Here is a 20,282-nt window from a genome sequence, read left to right on the forward strand (position 1 = left end):
TATGTAGAGAAATGTTCTGTCAAAACTCTGCCGTGGGGGGGATCGACGACATGAGTTCTCGCGTACGATGTGGTACGATGCTGTTTCGTTGCAGAAGATATATTTACCTGATGAATATCAAAAATGAATACGAAAGAGAAGGAGAAGTACATCGAGGAATTCGATTTTCCTCATTGCGACGAATCGTCCAAATATGAGAAAGTCGCAAAAATCGGCCAAGGCACCTTTGGGCAAGTTACATACTTCGGCGAATATCGCTTTACGGATAGGTTATGTACTTACCTGACCGAAAAGTTTTTGTTGTTTTCCTTCTGCAGGGAGGTGTTCAAGGCTAAAGAAAAAAATTGTACCAAGAAATTTGTAGCTATGAAGAAAGTGTTAATGGACAATGAAAAGGAGGGGGTACGTACACGATCAAATATCATCCAGTTTAATACAGTTTTCTCGTAATTTTATTTATATCTTCCTGCAGTGTTAAGATAATTCCAGTTTTTTAACAGTTTTCTTAGAGCATTCATTGTCTTGAGAATATAATACAGTGAGGTATTAACGACTCGTTCTTTCCACAGTTTCCTATAACTGCTTTAAGGGAAATAAGGATATTGCAATTGCTGAAGCACGAGAACGTAGTGAATTTAATAGAAATATGTAGGACACGAGGTATGTACTTTTGCAAATTCAAATATTACAAACAATTTCAAAGATTGTCCTTCCGAGACAAGAAAAGTCTACCAAATGATTATTAACACGGTCAATTTTGTTCTAGCAACACAAATTAATCGCTATCGTTCTACATTTTACCTTGTATTTGACTTTTCTGAGCATGATCTAGCTGGGTTATTGTCGAACGTAAATGTCAAATTTAATTTAGGAGAGATTAAGAAAGTTATGCAACAATTGTTAAATGGTCTCTATTACATTCATAGTAATAAGGTAAGAGTGTGCTAACTACGAGTTTAATAAATGGACTATACAGTAAAGTCGCGATCCTGCTCCCATCGTCTGTTCCAAGCAGGGACAGAGATCGTGTAGGGAAACTATTTTGTTATGACTGCGTCGACCGCGCCGAAAGTACAAAGGATGCCGAACATAGAACAGGACAGCATTTAACACCGATCGCTCGTTTACACTGCTCGGCGAGCTTCTTGGATCCTCGCGGGATGCTCCCCAGTGGAAGGGGTAGGCGAAGGGACAGTGATCGTGGAGATCCTCGGGGAGCTAGATCGCGACTTTACTGTACAGCTTATCAAACCTAGCTGTGCAGTTGACCAAAACTTAGGAATGCGCAGACAAAAACAAAGACCGCACTTGATGAGAGAAGGATGCAACGTATGAACGTTAAGGTACACACCTCGTCAAAAGTGCGTACTGTCCATTATTTCTTACGGCAGTAAACATACAAAACAACTGTTTATATGTTTCTGTGAATACGCTTGTGTCACTTTACTTTTTAACTGAACTATGTCGCCACGTGCATCGTTTGATAGGTGACGATCAGTTCACCATTGTTGCATTTCCCTTTGCCGGGGACATTCAGCCGCACAGCTAGATTTGACAAGCTGTACGTGTAAAACATTTTCAAATTTAATTTGCACGATAATTTATCGTTCTACAGATTTTGCATAGAGATATGAAGGCTGCAAATGTTCTAATAACGAAAAATGGTATATTGAAACTGGCTGACTTTGGGTTAGCCCGTCCATTTAGTGCTAGCAAAAATGGCCAACCGAATCGTTACACGAATACAGTTGTTACACTTTGGTATCGACCACCAGAACTTTTGCTCGGCGATAGGAACTATGGTCCTCCTGTAGATTTGTGGGGCGCTGGATGTATAATGGCTGAAATGTGGACCAGGTTTGTCTTAATATTTGCGCAAATTTTTAATCGTCGAATGGATGACTATACATTATTCTGTCACGCAGATCGCCTATAATGCAGGGAAACACAGAACAACAACAACTCGTATTAATTTCTCAGTTATGCGGTTCAATAGTAACGGAAACCTGGCCTGGAGTAGAAAATTTAGATTTATTCACTAAGATGGAATTACCTAAAGGTCAAAAACGAAAGGTAGATATCGTTCGATAGGATGCAGCGACAGTTATCCATAGCCTAGAGTTGTAAAAACTGTTTCTTCTCGTATAGGTCAAAGACAGATTGAAGCCATATCTGAAGGATCCTTATGCCTGCGACCTGTTGGATAAACTATTGATCCTTGATCCGTCAAAAAGATATGATTCGGATTCTGCATTGAACCATGACTTTTTCTGGACCGACCCGATGCCTTGTGATCTTAGTACAATGTTGGCACAGCATACACAGAGTATGTTCGAGTACTTAGCTCCGCCGAGACGTTCCGGCCACATACGTCACCCGCATCATCAAGTACCTGGAGGGCCAGCAAAACCTAGTTCTAGTATGGCTGACAGTGGCTACCAAGATCGTGTATTCTAGCATATTTCTGCTTTGTTCCGGACGAGTGTAGACTGTCTTTTTATCGTTCATCTTGTTCATCTTTTATCATTTTAACAAATCGTAAGTTTATGGAGGTCTAGAAATATCTATTTCACATTATTTTATAAACATAACACGAATGTGTCTATTCAAATTTTTGGCCATTTTTCTAATAGTATGTACTCTATGAAATAAATTTGGTAAATAATTCCTCAGGGAAGCATCTTTACAATCTTAATAAGTAGTTTAAGTTTCCACTTTTGGCCCACTGCAGTCCGTGGGTTGCTCATCACTGGTTTACAATAGTTTACAGTTTACATGATATAGCAACACTTTATACAGTTTTACGCCTTTCTTAAAGCTACAGTTCAAAAAACTTCAATAATAAGTGGAAATACGCTCTTGTAGCTGAGACAAAAAAATAAGATATTTTTAGAAAAATATGTACTCGTTTTAGAAAGTATCAAATCATACATTTTATTCAGCATTCCTTTTGTCAGTTATTTATATGCATTTTGTAATGCTTTTTGCTTTGTAGATTTCCATTTTTCGTCCAAAAACGTTTACAGACCCTTGGCGTTATCAAAATTATTTCCCCTTTGAATATACCTCTATAGCTAAGATCCCCTAACAATGCGAAATGCCATTTAGATTCAAAGACTTTTACCAATTTTTGAGGTATGCACACTAGAATTTTCCTGTTGACAGATTTATCTTTGTTTCGCTATGCAATTTGCATACTTTATTCATTTATTTATGATGTTAACGATGATTTTACTATTTGTTTTGCATGAAATAAACCTAATTCCCGGATATCCCATTGCCGTCTAAAAAACATTATACCACCTCCACCACCAGTTACTGACGAATTAAACTGAATTAAACGCAAACTTTAGTATTGCATGTTTCCTCGAGCAGTTGTGACTTTTGAGAAATCACCTAGTTGTCTTTTACTGTAGTTATCACCTTTCTTGAATAATTGTAAATCGCACAAAGGCCTTTTCCTAATATTCTTGCAATATTAGGAAGTTTCATTTAGCTTCTTCCTGTAAGTCATACATAGTGTAATATTTATTATATTGTATTACATTATTTATTAACTCATGACTTACTCGAATGTTTGTAGCACACGAACTACGAGCGACACGCATTCCCGTAAGGTTGCTGTTTCGTTGTTATTGGCCGAACCGGCCATCTCGGTTCGGCGACGGTACTCTGCTGTCTCTGCTTTTGCCACCAGCTTCTTGCCTGTGACGACTGCTTCGATGTAACGGTTCTCCATGGTCTCCATTTTGCCTCCTTTCTCGTTGATACTTCTTGAGTTTTTGTCCAGAGGCTCCGGCTCCAGAGCCCTCAGTTCTGTGTAAACATCATTGAAGGTAGAATAGACGTCCATCAGACGTTGAAGTCTGAAGTTTAGTTCTATGATATTCAAAGAGTAAGGATATTCTTTCAGCCTCCACAGGTAGATCTCGAATATATTGAGCTGCAAATTGATGCAATTCTTTTTCTCGCGGAGAATGTTGATCCGTTCATCGACGTTTCTAGAGTCCATTATGACTAGTGATGATGAATCAGGTGAATCAGGTCCATCAGGTCCCGAAAGAACGAGTTGGAATTTATTGTGTCGAAGTCCAGTCGAAGTCTCACGTCTGACTAGGAACTAGTTCACGCGTTGTCAGTGTCAGTCTAAATAGCTGACTACGAAAGACTACTGATTACTGTGGATTACTGACTGCAGTGCTTCGATTGTTCCGATATCGTCCAGGATTTCTTGTGCGATAGCGATAGATATCAGTGGCCCACACGGGATAGGTTTTTTCGCGCATGCGCGTCCAAAACAGTAACGTATACGTTACTATATACGTTAGTATCTATGGTTCCGTTCCAGTCCGTTCCGTTTCACGCTTACATATGTAAGAATATTAGAATAAATTATAATATTAGAATAAAAACTTTTTACAAATAGGAGCGGTCTTCTGATTTAAGCCCTGTATTTCCAGAAGTGTATGGTCTTTCAAGTTTCCTTTGGGTATTTATATGTACTTTATCGTTGATTAAATCTTGATCGCATAAGATTTGGTTTAGCTGTATCGTTATGTTATAAATCAAAATTGGTATTTCGAGTAAATATTCAGAGCGGCAGAATTGGTGCGATGGACCGCGCATGCGCCATCCATTTCCTAATAGTATCGATATCGATATTGCTTATAAAAAACAGTCGCGATCATAAAACTTCGCAAAAGTTTCCGATTGCGATGAACTATTTTCTGCTGAGAAATTTGTTTCTTGCTGTGGTTAAAGTTATCTTTCGATTTCACGGGCAAATTCTCGTTCCGCGTCGGAATCGTAATGTGCGCGCTAGCCATTTTGCCTGTACGCGATGATGCGATATTGTGCAAGATTTCTCGCGTCTCGCGTATGCTCACTTGCGCAGCGATTTCAGCCTCGGTAAAGTAAGATTCTCGATAAAACGGGGTACCTTGAGCACCCCGCAGAATTTTAAAAAATTCATATAATTTGATATTACAATATTAAAAAAGTTATCGTCTTCTTTAGAGCAGTCCTGCTACTGTATATTGAAAAAACGTTGAAATCTATAGTACCGAGTTACATACCAGTAAAATCCAGAAATGCCATAAAAATAAAGCATAATATATTTTAACACTTTTAAAGAATGGACATAGCAAGTTTTAAAACTACCTTTCTCAATGGATATATATTCAAAAGTTTGGTATCGGGAAGACGAAACAAAATGCAGAGCCAAATACTGAATATAATGAATATGTTGTCAATAGTACAATAATATACAATATGGTACAATAAAATATGATAATAGACAACATAATAATATGCGATAAAATACAATATGATACGATAACATGATAACGTACAATGAAATATAATAAACAAATGTACACACACTCAACCAAATAAAAATGAAATAAAGAAAATAAAATATATACACAGAGAAACAAATACTCAACATACATCCCTGCCACTGTCGCAATCCACAACTTCTTCGGTGAGCCAGATAACATTTAAATCCGGTGCTACTTCCTCTTTATTGTACATTTCCGAAGTGAAACATTGCAACATCTGGTCCGATATTTGGAAACTGCAAGCATCGATGCGCTTCGATTTTAAATACAATTTTATACGCGCGATAGGACAAACCAGATCGTGTGTACTCAACCTGTTTCTCTCTTTACTTTTCGTGTGCGTTATCATGGAAAAGGATTTTTCCATATCTGCTTTCGAGTGCGGCAGCGACAGGCATATGAATGCGAGTTTCGCCACTTCGTCGTACAAAAAGTTATCCGATTCATCTTTCAAATCGCCGATAGTGTTCCAAAATGCAATGACGTCCAATTTACTTAACGTTTCTTTCTCCTCTGCGGAAGGTGTTGCAGCTAACAAACGCCATTGGTCGATCACTTTTGCGCCTGTTACTTTGGATGGAAATGTTTCTATAATAATCTCTATTTGCCCTGCGCGTTTAGTGGAATCTAAAGCTATCTGTGGATTTAAGAACTTTAAACCCTTCACAAACCTATCGTTATACGGGAGTTTTTTCACTGACTCTCCATACGCAAACGTTACGATTTCACTGTTGCTATCCTTAAAACTAGTCATCAAAGCCTCGCTGCATCCCGTCGTCACGTTATTATGTACTCCTATGCCGACTATCTTGCTAAGCGACAAATAAAACTTGTTTAGACTACTTACAATGTATTTAAATATAGTTTCAGCGGTAGCGTCTTTTATTGGGATTAGATCTAGCAAGTGAGTTTCCAAATGTGCGTTATTCACAAGCCTGACTAGAATACCTAAGTTTCTAATGTTCGAGACATCCATGCTCACGTCGATAATAATAGAAAAATATTTGTCTCTCAGTATTTCTTGTATATCTAAAATTATGGACTTGTTTATCACATTCTTCACTATCGCTCTTATTTTAGTTTTCCCTAATTTAATGGTCTGCAACGATGGTAATTTCGAACCTACGATACTCTTGTGTAATTTGTTAAACGCTTGGATCGTTTCGATACTAAAATTGTGTTCGATCGCGAACAAACAATATCTTATTTCTACCACCTTCGTTTCAGTTTTCGGAACTTCTATGTCCGAACAATCCAAACTGGCACCTGGGTCTTCGTTCTTCTTCTGCATGTTCATCTTGTGATGAATACTCTTCGCGTGTTTCGATAACACGGACTTGTGGGAATAGAGTTCGAAACATTTTTCGCACGCGGAACACCGGGCCCGTCCGTCATCCTGTTTCCTCAACCATGGAGACATTTTCGGGTCTTGTAGCCATTTGTCTACGAAACGTGGCTTTTTAAACGGAACGCCGCTGCCGCTGCCGCTGCTCTCCCTTTTTTTGTCACTCGTGTCTTGAGGAATATCTATATGTACATAAAATATTCACATTGTTATTATTATACATCCTAAAAGTAACCGTTCTTTTTAGTTATTATTAAATAACTAAACCGGGGTCAATTTGATCGGCGGTGGTAGGTTTTAGTGTTAAAATCTACTATCCATAGTTTTCGCGGGATATTCTTATAGTTATACGAATAATAAACATTCGACTTACCTGGTTTCTCACTCATTGTTGCAGTTGAAAACAATTTTCTTTCAATCTCGGTTGTACTTGTCACTTTGTCTTCGAAGTAAGACTACCAAATGCAATGTGGATTCAAATTCAAATTCACGTTGAACAGTGCCGATTCTAGACCATTCTAGACGCCACCGTCGTTGCCAGAAACAACCGAAAACGATTCAGTGTTCAATGTCGCGTAGCTACCCAAACGGATGCCATTCCAGTTGGCACCCAAACGGATTGCATTCGCTCTCCTCCTTTTCCCCTTCCACTGTACCATTCTAGCACCATGCGCACGCTCCAACGTCCCCCACTGCACCGTAAGCTGTCACGTGACGTGCCGCGTGGTGCCGCCATAGACTGATAGAGTGAGATAGGCTGAGCCGTCTTACGGGCGAGTTGAAGCCAACGCTGGCGCCGCGAGGACATATCTCACTCTGTCTCACTCGCTCACCGATAGTTGGTGGGGACGCAGCGATCAAGCGATCCAGTCAACTCTCACTTTCACTGCGCGAATCTTTTCCCACCAATTCGGCAATTGGAAAGAGCGAGCACGACCTCCTGCTATTCACTGCTATTGCTCTTTTTCTCACTTTTTGACCTGTCGCGCCCGGTGTTGCGATATTGCCAATTTGTTGTGGGTTCCACGCGCATGCGCGACCAGGACAGTTGCGTATCTACAATGACGCAGCAGAGCGGCCAGGGCCCTGACGCCTTGTGACAGTTATATTGGCGGGAATGTATACCGGGGTTATTGGGAAGACATGTTTCCAACTTTAAAATTATTAAATATGTTTATTCTATCGACGTATTTGCTGATAGTACATTTTTAAATGTTTTCGAAATAGTTCTGTCTTTTCCCCACTCAAATGCTGAGGCCGAACGCATTTTTTCTATTATGAGACAGATGTAATGTAATGTGCAATATTTTGTTTAGATTTATATACATTATTTATTTTGTTTTTATTAAGAAGGAGCCAAATGTGCAGTATATTTGTTTAGTTTTATATATATATATATTATTTATTTTGTTTTTAATAAAGTATTTAAGTATTTAATAAAGTATTTTCTTCTTTTGCTTAGTTATTACATTGCTCTTTCCCTATCCCATCCTCCCATATTTCACATATGTATAGACTAATAATTTTTTAAAAGTCTGCTCAAGCTACCCGATTTCATCAAAATGGTTACGTTACTAAGGCTAAAATTGCCGCGCATGCGCGAGAAACGGTGGGTTCAATCGGAACACTGCCACGCACGCCACTAAGTTTGTGGAGAAAGTGGTTAGGAACTAAGTATATACTGGCAGGAAAGTGTTGGAAAAGTTCTAAAGTTCATATATTACATGCTGTATGAAATTTTCATGCGTCACACACATGTTATACATTCATATTTCAAAATCAAAGTATAACAAATTTTGCGAAATTGGGCGAGGTGATTTTAGCCGAACTTTGTATACTTTACTGACACCAACTGACACTAACACTGCGCGTGGGTGCCGCGCGCGACAGGTGGACTGAGGCGACGCTTGGCGGTGACGGTGGCGTCTAGAATCGTACTGTTCAATTTGAATCACATTGCATTTGGTACAATTTGGTAGGCGTACCTCGAGGACAAAGTGATAAGTGCTCCGACAGTGAAAGATTTTCTTCAACTGCAACGATGAGTGAGCAATCGGGTAAGTGAAATATTTAATATTCGTATGACTAAAAGAATATCCCCCGAAATCTAAATACTAAATAGTAGATTTTAACACTAAACACTACCACCGCCGATCAAAATGACCGATTTAGTTAAAAGAAAGATACTTTTAGGATATATAACAATAATGAATATTTTATGTACATAGATATCGATCAAGATATGAGTGACAACAACGAAAGCAGCAGCAGCAGCGGCAGCGGCGTTCCGATTAAAAAGCCACGTTTCCTAGAAAAATGGCTACAAGACCCGAAAATGTCGGCGTGGTTGAGGAAACAAGAAGACGGACGTGCATGGTGTGCCTTATGTGAGACACGTTTTCATATTAATTCCCAAAAGTTTGCGTTCACGAAACACGCGAGGAGTATTCGTCACAGGATGAATATGCACAAACTGAAAGAAGAAAAAGATTTAGGATTGACAGGTTCGGATTTAGAAGTTTCCAGAAATGAAACGAAGGCATTGGAAATAAGATATTGTTTATTCGCAATTGAGCACGATATTAGCCTCACGACGCTTGAAGCTTTTCATATGTTCAATCAAAGTATTGTATGTCCGAAATTACCGTCGATACAATCCATTAGATTGGGACAAACTAAAATGAGAGCTATAATCCAAAATGTCATAAATAAGTCTATAGTTTTAGATCTGCAAGAGTTGGTAAAAGAAAAGTATTTTTCTATCATTATAGTCTATTATTATAGAAATCTAAGTTTCTTAGTCAGATTTGTGAATAACGAACGTTTAGAGACTCACTTGCTAGATTCAATTTCAGTGAAACACGCTACTGCCGAGAATATGTTCGAATACATTATAAATAGTTTGGATAAGTTTAATATGTCGATTAGTAAGATAGTCGGGATAGGAGCGGATAACACTAGCGCGAAAATAGGGTGTAACTACCCTTTAATGACTAAATTTAAGGACAGCAATAGCGAGATTGTAACGTTTGCGTATGCAGAGTCGATGAAAAAGCTTCCGTACGACGATAAGTTTGCGAGGGGTTTGAAGTTTTTAGATCCGCTGGTAGCCTTGGATTACAATAAACACGCGCGTCAAATAGAAACTATTATAGAGACATTTCCATCCAAAGTAATAGGTACTAAAGTGACGGAGCAATGGTTCTCGTTATCCACAAAACTGTCCTTAGATGAGAAAGAGAAGTTAAAAACCTTGGATACTGTTGAATTTTGGAGCACTATTAGCAATATAAAGGATAAATTAGGTAATCTTTTGTACGACGAAGTCGCAAAACTCGCATTTATATGCCTGACGCTGCCACATTCGAAAGCAGATTTGCTAAGATGTTTTTCCATGATAATAGACATAAAAACTAAAGAAAGATACAAGACAGATAGACACAATCTACTTTGTCCTCTTACACGTATTAAATTGTATTTACAATCGCAGCAGATAGACGCTTGCAACTTCGAGATATCGGAGCAGATGTTGGAATGTTTTAGTTCCGAAATGTACAATAGATAATAAATACCATCAGATTGAAATGGAATCTTGCTCGCCGATGGAACCGAGGATAGCAGCAGCGACAGGGATGTACAGGGTCTGTCCGGAAAGTAATGCGAGCACATTTTTTCAAAAACATCTATCGAACGTACGAGTACAACTCTTTAGAATTCTTCGAAGTAGGACCCCTGGCGTCGACACATTTTTCCCAGCACGGTTTCCATGCTTTGTAGTACTCTTGTCGCAGCCTCGTCGAGCACTTCCAACTAAAACTTCTCCGTAGGCTACGGGGAAAACGTGGAACACGTCGAAGAGGCTGCGACGAGGGTACTGCGAGAGGTTCCAGAAAACTCCTTCCAGGGAGCATATGAAGCGATGGAAATTGTGCTGGGAGAAATGAGTCGACGCCCAAGGGTCCTAATTTGAAGAACTTTAAAGGTTCGCATTACTTTCCGGACAAACTCTGTATGTTGAGTATTTCTTTGCTTATTTAGGTACGCGTGTATTTGTTTATTATGTTATCATATCATGATTGTATTTTATTGCATATTATTATGTTGTATATTATTATATTTTATTGTATATTATTGTATTATGTATAATATATTTATTATTTTCAGTATTCAGTTCTACAATTTGTTGCTTCATCTTCCCAATACCAAACTTTTTAATATACGCATTCGAAGAAGGTTAAAAGTGTTAAAATATATTACGATTTATTTTTATGGCATTTATGATTTTACTGGAATGTAACTCGGTACTATAGATTTCAACATTCTTTTCAGTATACATAGTATATTTCACTTTACAACTGAAACTCCCACATGTTACAATTCATTTAATTTATAACCAACTGGCGGATATTGATAATGTCGATAATGCAAACAGTCACTTCGATAATGTAAATTCCTATTGAAATGTTGATTAAAAGCTGCGACGTTCGTTTTTTTGTTGTATTGAAATATGATTCAGAAAACACTTTTAGTTTTTCCCGAATTTTCCATTTTTCGGGGCTACTTTTCCAATTTTTCTTTCCCTATAACCTTATTCGGACTATTACGAACATTAAAAAGAAAATTAGCCAAATCGGTCCAGCTGTTCTGAGCTGTTTTTATTTAAATACATATAGATAATTATATTAATTTTGTATGGAAATGTTATTGCTAGATCCACAAAAGCACTTGTGTCTGTGATGTTCTGACCAGAGTTGGGCAAAAATTGTATGTAAATAATAATTTTATGTAAAGAAACATTTTACCGACGACTATATTTGATCGCTTTCGTGGATCTAGTTCCAACATTTATCGTTCGTGAGCGTAGAGGGCGTAGGGCTCTGGAGCCCTACGAGCGTGAGACAAAAATATACATTGCAATTAATTACAATTAATTTTGTACTTGGATTTATGGGCAATTTGTGCCTAAAATCTTCTTTCAATAAATCTAATCTAAATCTAAAAGGGTGATTGGTCTACTGTATGACGGTATGACAGCGAAAGCTGTGCTGTAACGTTGCAAGCACCTTCCAGAGATGGCGCTGTCAGTAATTTAAGAAGAAAACTTCACGGCACACGTGTTATTGTGAAAGCTAGTTTTAGAGTAGACAGTAGACAACAGTAGAAAACGTGAAAAACTACAAACTACAAACTTACGTATTAGATGACTATAATTGCAGAGTTGAAGAAAAATCGAGAATTTCGATTATTCGTTAGTCGCATAACCTAAGTCCGATTTCAGTAACTTTTTAGACACATAAAATATGTTCTCGACAACGAGTAATGTGAAATCGACGTTACTTTGTGGGCCTGCGGAATTAAGCAAATCTTTTATGTTCGAGGTAAAGTTAGTGGAGCAGGTCGATGTTATAATTTTCACGTTCATAAGATTCTCTAATACAGGCCTGGCCAACCCAAATGGTTTCTCGGGCCACTTCGATGACGCGTCCCAAGTAGCCACGTACGTCCCTAAAACGTACGGTTCACGTCCAAACGTCCTACGTCCATTCTGCGTACGTTTTAGGGACGTACGTGGCTACTTGTGGCTACGTGGGGTAACGTTACAGCGGGCCGCACTTTAGGTAAACACGCTTTTAAATAATGTGATACAAATACAAAACCAATAGAACGTTATTTATAACAATGACACATGCAAATTTTCATTTACTTAATATTTTTGTATACATACGAGAAACAAAAGTTTTAATAGAAATATAAAATCGCCCGGCGGACCGCACAATTTAACTTTGCGGCCTGCGTGTTGGCCAGGCCTGCTCTAATACATTGCAATAATCATTTCGAGGAGAATAGAATACACGCGACATATCGAACTTATAATGTAAAATAAATTAACCGCGTTGCAAGATAAATGAAATCATCATTGTAATTCTATAGCTGAGAAATCACTTTGCGAACAGGATAAAGATTGTTAACTGGCTTATCGCGTTTTGCTACATACAAAAACGTAAGACGAGAACTTTTAACTCTGTGTATATAAACAATAGATTAGAGTCCCCGAGTGAAATACAACGGTTCTTCGAACTTATGTTACTATATACCGTATTTTTTTTGATGTGCGGTGGAGTTAGAATACTTTTTGAATGTTGACAGTTGTGTAAACGTAAGAATACGAATGCGCATGTCAGGAACTTGTCAACTCGGCCCGTTTCGTTTTCAAAAGTGTATACGGTCTGTTAAAAACGCGATCCGCTGTTTTGTTAGGAGAGCAGTTGTTACCAGTCTAGATTTCCGGATACAGGTTTTCCTTGTTTTCGTTATTTTCCTTAGGCAGCGATTTACTGGGCCGAAGAAGGACACCGCGTCGTTTACATTACACCAGCCCCGTTGGATAGCCTGCCGGCGGCCTGTCACGACAGAAGTAATCCAGCACCCGCGGCTTTCAAGCTGATGAGATTTATGTAAGCGGAACACTTTTCTTGCGGTGCTTCTGCACGTGCATCGGCCTTCGGGAGATTCGCTCCTCTCCTATAAAAAGACCTTAAGATTTATGCCCACTTAACTAAACTTCGTTTCAAGCTTATTTTCAAATCTTCAAATCTTGGCCCCAGATAGCATAAAGACGTCTTAAAGACGCCGTTAAGACATCTGCAGTGCAATTATTCAGATTTTCAACCGAGGAAGTGTAATGTCCGCTTAAGCACAGGTAGCACAAAGACGTCTTAGAGACGTTTAAAGACGTCTGCAGTTGGACATTCAGACGTCTTAAAGATGTCCCGAATGTCCTACGAACGTGTTTCGAACATCTCCTGAACGTCTTGTGTTAGAAAACGGTACGTATTAGAGACGTTTTTAAAACTTCTGTTTGACGTCCAAAAGACGTTCAGGAGCCGTTCGTAGGACATTCGAGAGGTCTACAAGATGTCCCTAAGTCTTAAAAGTGCATTAATTTAATTAAAATAAAAGAAGGGAAGAGTAAAAATAGATTTCGAGCAAAACGAGTTTAAAAGTTAAACCAATAAATAGCTTTATTAGAAGAACGAATGTGAAATATTCATAAAAAATGTAATAAGAATAACAATTGCAATTAAAATCACAATAAAAATAACAGACAAAAATTATAATTACAATTAAAATCACAATAAAAATAATAGACAAAAATTATAATTACAATTAAAATCACAATAAAAATAACAGACAAAAATTGTAATTACAATTAAAATCACAATAAAAATAATAGACAAAAATTATAATTACAATTAAAATCACAATAAAAATAACAGACAAAAATTGTAATTACAATTAAAATCACAATCAAAATAATAGACAAAAATTATAATTACAATTAAAATCACAATAAAAATAACAAAAAAATTATAATTACAATTAAAATCACAATAAAAATAATAGACAAAAATTATAATTATAATTAAAATCACAATAAAAATTGAAATTGGAATTGGCATTTGAATTGGAATTGAGATTGAAATTGGAATTGAAACTGGTATTGAAATTGGAATTGGAATTGCAATTGAAACTGGAATAGGAATTGAGATTGGAATTGGAATTGCAATTGAAACTGGAATTGGAATGGGAGTTGGAATTGAAATTGCAATCGAAACTGGAATTGAGATTGAAATTGAAATTAAAGTTGAAATTGATATTGAAATTGAAATAGTCTACAGTTGTCCAATGGCAGCACGACGCTCAGCGGAACCCGTCGCCGCGCTCTGATTGGTCCGTGTTTCTCGTTAATAATTCGTCAACAAAGCCGCGGAGAAGAATTTCGTAAAGGGGAAAGTTACTTCAAATAACCTAAGGGACCCTTTCAAGGTTCTCCGATATTTTTCGGACTTTCTATCGACGTTCTACGCCTGTAAACACAAACGCAGCCGTTTATCCGCGACCGTACATTCAGGAGATCTTCCGCTAAACGCGCATAGATCACACAGTAGGATCGTTATTCTCTTTACTGCGATGTAAAGATGGTTCTTGGTAAATTACCCATGCGGCAAACATCGTTCGAGACGTGTAGGCGGATCTTTCAGGATTTCTCTGATCGTTCGTTTATTTATTCCGTTCGATCTAGCAAAAATATTACGTCTTGTTGACATGTTATTACGTCGTACATACAACCCGGCAAATGGTTTCGGCAGACTTATTCTTTAGGTTAGGCCGTCGAGTAAACAACGGAGTTCGCAATTTTTATGGTTGATTCATTACCAGAACCGGCAGCAACCGCGGATGGCAAAATAAACAATCGGACGAGGATCGTCGCAAATCAGCTGCTTCCTCCATCGATCGTTTATTTTTCAAACGGAGCTTCTGGCGAAAGAGGAAAATTCCCTGTTCTAATTTCTTCATTTCTCTCGAAACCATCCCGCGCGACCTCGGACACGTGTTCTTACAAAAAATCGAGATACAAGCTTGAACGAGATATTTGCGGCGTTAGTTCTCCGATGAAATATAGTCTAAGAATTATAAATCGTTTACTTTACTCGAATCTTTAATTGTTTCAGGTACTTGGAGAACTACGAAGCACTTGTACAAAAGCTGACCGAATTGCACACGTTCGCCATTTTGCCGTCGATCCTACTAATCGACGACATGGACGCCTATATCAAGGACTATGGAAAAACCGAGTCGATGCACGATATGCACATCGCCAAGACGTGCGCGTTGATCCTCGATACGATGAACTCTTGCTCGAGAATTTTAAAGAACACTGTAAGTACCCAAGTAGCCACGTACGTCCCTAAAACGTACGGTTCACGTCCAAACGTCCTACGTCTATTCTGCTTACGTTTTAGGGACGTACGTGGCTACTTGTGGCTACTTGGGTATATTCGGTGACTGCAGAAGTTCGTGTCCGATTTGAAATTGAAATATAAGCGGTTGTAAAATGACAGATCTGTTAAATAATTAAGCCATTCGCAATAGTTCACAACGTTGTACAAGCTAATCGGATTCCTACTTCGTGAAAAATGAAGATTCCTTCTTGAGATCTGAGAAAATCTTACAAGAGCTTTTGCAATTATTCAATGGATAGAACACCACGAGATTCTATTAATCGTCCAGTCAATGAATGCTTGTAAGGGGGGTGTAGAGGGAAATGGAAGGAACATAATTTTTAACTTTGGGACTTACTCCTTACTCCTAGGAGGTGAGCGGTGTACAGGGGGGCACGTAGAAGGTCCCCTTTTTCGGTTTTCCGCTTATATCTCGGAAACTATGCATCCTAGCGATAAGACCATTTCACACAAAATTAAAGCTGACAAAATGTGCCACAAGATTGATTCAATTCAGTTTTTCGCTATCTCGCATAGTTTCCGAGATATCCGCGCTCAAAGTTCACTAATCTTGAAAAAGAAATTTTTGCCTTACTTGACTAGCTTCAGCACAATTGTCAACTTTGAGCGCGGATATCTCGGAAACTATGCGAGATAGCGAAAAACTGAATTGAATCAATCTTGTCGCACATTTTGTCAGCTTTAATTTTGTATAGAATGATCTTATCGCTAGGACGCATAGTTCCCGAGATATAGGGGAAAACCGAAAAGGGGGACCTGCTACATGCATTTGAAGTTGAAATTGAAAAATTGCAGTTGAAATTGAGAAATTGAAAAATTGATGTTGAAATTGAGAAATTGATGTTGAAACTCAAAAATTGAAGTGGAAATTAAAAACTTGAAGTTTTGAAATTCAAGATAAAATCGAAAAATTGAGGTTGAAATTGGAAAATTGAAGTTGAACTTGAAAAATTGAAGTTGAAATTGAGAAATTGATGTTGAAACTGAAAAAGTGAAGTTGAAATTGATGTTACAATTGAAATTGAAGTTGAAATTGAGAAATTGATGTTGAAACTGAAAAATGAGAAAGCCCATCCCGCACCCTTGCAATTCTGAAAAAACGAGTCTACCCCCTTAATGTATAAAATTGATTGTGTATATTTCTATAACAAATTATGAAATTTTTAGGTATACGCTTGCGTCTGGTCAACTTTGGCGACGTCCGACATGCGTATTTATTCGATGTACTTTGCAGACGCTTGGATCGCAACCAACGAGGAAGAGACTAAAACGATATTGTTAGAACAACATGGTCATCGATCGTCCTCTGGAAAACCTACATCTTACAGATACTGCAAACTTCAAGATGGATCGCGAGCGTTGAAAGAAATATTTTGCTAAACCGTCGAGAGGATTAGTTTGTTTATTAAATAGAGTCTCGAATGAATCGTACAGCATCAAATATGACAGTACCGGTCAAAAGTTTGGAATCACGGTGTAAATTCGGAGAAACAGAAAAGGTTTATAAGATTAAAGAAGATTAACTTGTCGAAATACTTACGAGCAGGTGTTTTATATTGTGTATTATTTTATTTTATCAAGGAATGCGTATTTTTCTTCAAATTGTTCTTTCGTTACGAAAACCGCCTTTATTTTTAATAACGCAACCTGACATATTCAGAGCATCGTGGCAAGAGCAATTTGATATTTGTCCATGCTTCTTGTAGAAGTTGTCAAAGACGCCCCTTTAGAAAAGTGCATTCCGAACATTGTCTAATTACACTGGGTGTATAATCTACACAAGAGCATTGAGGACATAAGAAAATGCTGAAATCTGTTTAGAAATATTTTAAGTTTATTAACATATTCGATTTTCACAAAATCAGCAAGCGATTCCAAACGTTTGGCCGGTAGTGTATGCATTTTCTCCATTCAGCTGTCTAACTCCCGTGTGCTCGAGGTACACCTGTTATTTTGTCTGTCATAATTTTCGTAACGGTTGAAATTTTCAGCCGAGGATATCGCGTAGAAGTTTGTGAGAACCGATCGGATCGCAGAGAAGCGGCGCAAATTTTTGCCGGTGTATTGGCATTCGAGAGAAGCGGCTCGCGAAGGGAGGAGTACCAATAAACGAGCAACACCGAAAAAAGACAAACGCAAGGCTGTTGGCGTCCTATTGTCTGGTTCTGCGGCTCTCGACCTGCTCGAGCCGAGTCTCCGGGGGAGGTTCCCCTCGATGCCCGTAGACTGAACCGGCCGCTCGTTCCAATTGGTCCGAAACAATCTGAAACTGTCAGGACTACGGGCCCCGTGGGTTTCTCTTGGTAATAAATGGAAACTTGTCGGCACCGTAAACTCCGGGACGGTGGAAAAAGAAGAGGAAAGAAAATGAATTTTAACGAGTCGCCCGGCGACCGACTATGTATCGCACAATAGGGATTTCAACAGGTAAAGGAACTCGTGATTTTTACGTTCGAACCTGCCATTCCGAAGCCCGATGAAAAGCAACGTACAGTTTAACCTCGATGGACCGGTTTAATCGAGGGGCATACGATTGAACTGTGTTTGTTATAGAGACCGTGCACCTTCATTTCGCATTTTAGTCCAGTCAACGAAAAGTTGTAGAGGGAAATGGAAGGAACACAATTTTTAACTTTGGGTATGTGCTTGGACTAGTTAGGGGGCACGTAGAAGGTCCCCTTTTTCGGTTTTCCGCGTGTAACTCGGAAACTATGCGTCCTAGCGGTAAGACCATTCCATACAAAATTAAAGCTGACAAAATGTGCCACAAGATTGATTCAATTCATTTTTTCGGTATCTCGCATAGTTTCCGAGATATTTCCCCCTGTAGCTCGCTCACCAGCTAGGAGTAGAGACTTTTAGTATGTTTACCTCGTAACTAGTCCAAACAAAGTTCCAAAGTTAAAAACTGTGTTCCTTCCATTTCCCCCTACGCCGCCCTTATGAGCATTAATTGACTGGACTATTTGTAAATTTGGAGTGGATCGACGATCATTCACGGGGTAGAAAATTGCAGGGTTCGGTCGAGAAGTTTACACGATCACGAATGGATCGGTCGACACCGTCGGTCCAGGAGGATCACCGAGGCAACGGTAAACCACCGTCTGTGTGCTCCGATGACCAGTAGAAAAGAGACAAAAGAATGGTGAATCTGCGATCAGAGGAGAGGAGGAACGTAGACGGAGAGCGGGAGAAGGAGAGAGGGATGAAAGGAGGGAAAAAGAGAGGATATCGCATACCTGAGTGAACAGGTGTGCCGGAGTGGACGACGAAGTGAGTTGCTGTCCAACCGACGTCGGCTCGGCCAACGAGCAGCCTGTTAAGTCCCTTCTTGCACGGGGAACAGGCACGCAATCATTGGCCGAGTTCAGAATTCGCAACCACTCTGCGATGGAATTCCCCTCGAGAAAGGAAAATCACCACCGAAACTGAGGCGGAGAGACCGCGTCCGCGATGCCAGTTTGTTTAGCCAATTACATCCACCAGAATCGAATATTTATGGAAATTGATTTTGAAATTATCGAAATTGAAATTTGGAAAATTGACGAGTAGAAATTGACGTTCAAATTGAAATCAAAGAAGTTGAAGTTGAAATTAAAGTTGAAATTGAGGTCAAAATTGAAGTTGAACCCAAGTAGCCACGTACGTCCCTAAAACGTACGGTTCACGTCCAAACGTCCTACATCCATTCCGCGTACGTTTTAGGGACGTACATGGCTACTTGTGGCTACTTGGTAAATGGAAATCTGAAGAGTTGAAATTGAAGTTGAAGTAGAAATTAAAATTTGAAAAATTGAAGAGTTGAAGTTAAAATCGAGGAGTTGAAATTGAAATTTGAAAAATTGAAGAGTTGAAATTGAAATCGAAGAAGTTTAAATTGAATATTTATGGACTACGTATGGCTCGTTAGCTCTGCTCGATCCTCGTCCGAGTATAAAATACTTGCTATTTGTTCTACGTCGTAGAAGAAATATTGAAAGGATTGACGACGGTTAGGGGCGGACCCTACGAGGGAATTACAGGTACAGCCGCGTAGGTAGCCGAGCAATAGCAAATTATTATCTTGCTCGCTACGCCTACCGGTGGAAACGAGCTCTCGATCGACGAGTTCTATTATCGTTCTGCTCGATTAACCGCTATTGTGTTTGCTCGCCTCGAGCAGGTGTCCCGAAGACAGATATTGCTTGCACGCGACAACGTTGACAATTATCGATGGAACGCGTAACGTACGGTCCGCTTGAAATCCAAAGACGGTTTTAGCTGAGAACTAGCGTGTCTCCGCGGGGAATACCGTCTTGTAAATTGCAACCCGCGGTCTCGTATATTTTCTCGATACTTTAAATAAATTAAGTCGTTTCGATGTGCTCCATAACTACCAGATAGCACACGACGTTTTAGAGACGTCCATTTTACGTCTATTTCCAGTCTGAAAGTCTTACGAACTAAGAAGACGTTTTTAAGACTATTAACAGTGTGGTTTTTATGTAACCATAATCTAGCGGTACTACCATTGGTATTATATGTTCAAGTTAGTGTATTTGCTTCAATTTCAACTTCAATTTCAATTTTTCCATTTCATCTTCAAGTTCAACTTCAATTTTTCCATTTCGACTTCAATTTCAACTTCAATTTGTCAATTTCAACTCTTCGATTTCAACTTGAATTTTTATTATTTTTATATTATTTTAATTGTTATTTTTATTACACTTTTTATGTCAATTCCACACGCGTTCTTCTGATAAAGCCAGGTTTAACATTAAACTCGTTTTTGTCGAAATCTATTTTTACTCTTCC

At 38.7% G+C, this 20,282-nt stretch overlaps 3 protein-coding genes across 5 annotated transcripts; 2 read left to right on the forward strand and 1 right to left on the reverse strand.

The window, feature by feature from the left end:
• Positions 1–6: 6 nt before the first annotated feature.
• LOC143217484 (cyclin-dependent kinase 9-like) lies at positions 7–2,667 on the forward strand. Its single transcript, XM_076441826.1, has 7 exons — positions 7–234; positions 322–402; positions 570–660; positions 767–933; positions 1,616–1,857; positions 1,926–2,073; positions 2,149–2,667. Exons 1-7 carry the CDS (start codon positions 124–126, stop codon positions 2,455–2,457), a joined length of 1,149 nt encoding a protein of 382 aa, XP_076297941.1. The 5' UTR covers positions 7–123; the 3' UTR covers positions 2,458–2,667.
• A 241-nt stretch (positions 2,668–2,908) lies between these two features.
• LOC143217482 (uncharacterized) lies at positions 2,909–8,402 on the reverse strand. Of its 2 annotated transcripts, XM_076441822.1 has the most exons (4): positions 7,058–8,402; positions 4,194–6,866; positions 3,570–3,816; positions 2,909–3,503 (listed from the first exon to the last, which is right to left on the reverse strand). In XM_076441822.1, exons 1-2 carry the CDS (start codon positions 7,071–7,073, stop codon positions 5,440–5,442), a joined length of 1,443 nt encoding a protein of 480 aa, XP_076297937.1. In that variant the 5' UTR covers positions 7,074–8,402; the 3' UTR covers positions 2,909–3,503; positions 3,570–3,816; positions 4,194–5,439. The 2 variants fall into 2 exon arrangements, with proteins under 2 accessions (XP_076297937.1, XP_076297936.1); XM_076441821.1 differs by having other exon boundaries at positions 3,570–6,866.
• A 525-nt stretch (positions 8,403–8,927) lies between these two features.
• Positions 8,928–19,983, forward strand: LOC143217488 (uncharacterized). Of its 2 annotated transcripts, XM_076441835.1 has the most exons (5): positions 8,979–9,071; positions 10,512–12,062; positions 13,009–13,139; positions 15,198–15,405; positions 16,656–19,983. In XM_076441835.1, the coding sequence occupies exons 2-5, from the start codon at positions 11,985–11,987 to the stop codon at positions 16,866–16,868; spliced, it is 630 nt and encodes a 209-aa protein (XP_076297950.1). In that variant the 5' UTR covers positions 8,979–9,071; positions 10,512–11,984; the 3' UTR covers positions 16,869–19,983. The 2 variants fall into 2 exon arrangements, with proteins under 2 accessions (XP_076297949.1, XP_076297950.1); XM_076441834.1 differs by having other exon boundaries at positions 8,928–12,062.
• Positions 19,984–20,282: the final 299 nt, after the last annotated feature.

This window comes from Lasioglossum baleicum, chromosome 17, assembly GCF_051020765.1.
Source record: "Lasioglossum baleicum chromosome 17, iyLasBale1, whole genome shotgun sequence".
Taxonomy (NCBI): Eukaryota; Metazoa; Arthropoda; class Insecta; order Hymenoptera; family Halictidae; genus Lasioglossum; species Lasioglossum baleicum.

Coding starts and splice junctions, on each gene's coding strand:
- LOC143217488 (XM_076441834.1), top strand. CDS start 11,985: ATGTTCTCGACAACGAGTAATGTGAAATCGACGTTACTTTGTGGGCCT. Junction 12,063..13,008: donor GCAAATCTTTTATGTTCGAG/GTAAAGTTAGTG, acceptor TATTTTCCTTAG/GCAGCGATTTACTGGGCCGA. Junction 15,406..16,655: donor CGAGAATTTTAAAGAACACT/GTAAGTACCCAA, acceptor TGAAATTTTTAG/GTATACGCTTGCGTCTGGTC.
- LOC143217484 (XM_076441826.1), top strand. CDS start 124: ATGAATACGAAAGAGAAGGAGAAGTACATCGAGGAATTCGATTTTCCT. Junction 934..1,615: donor ATTACATTCATAGTAATAAG/GTAAGAGTGTGC, acceptor ATCGTTCTACAG/ATTTTGCATAGAGATATGAA. Junction 1,858..1,925: donor ATGGCTGAAATGTGGACCAG/GTTTGTCTTAAT, acceptor TCTGTCACGCAG/ATCGCCTATAATGCAGGGAA.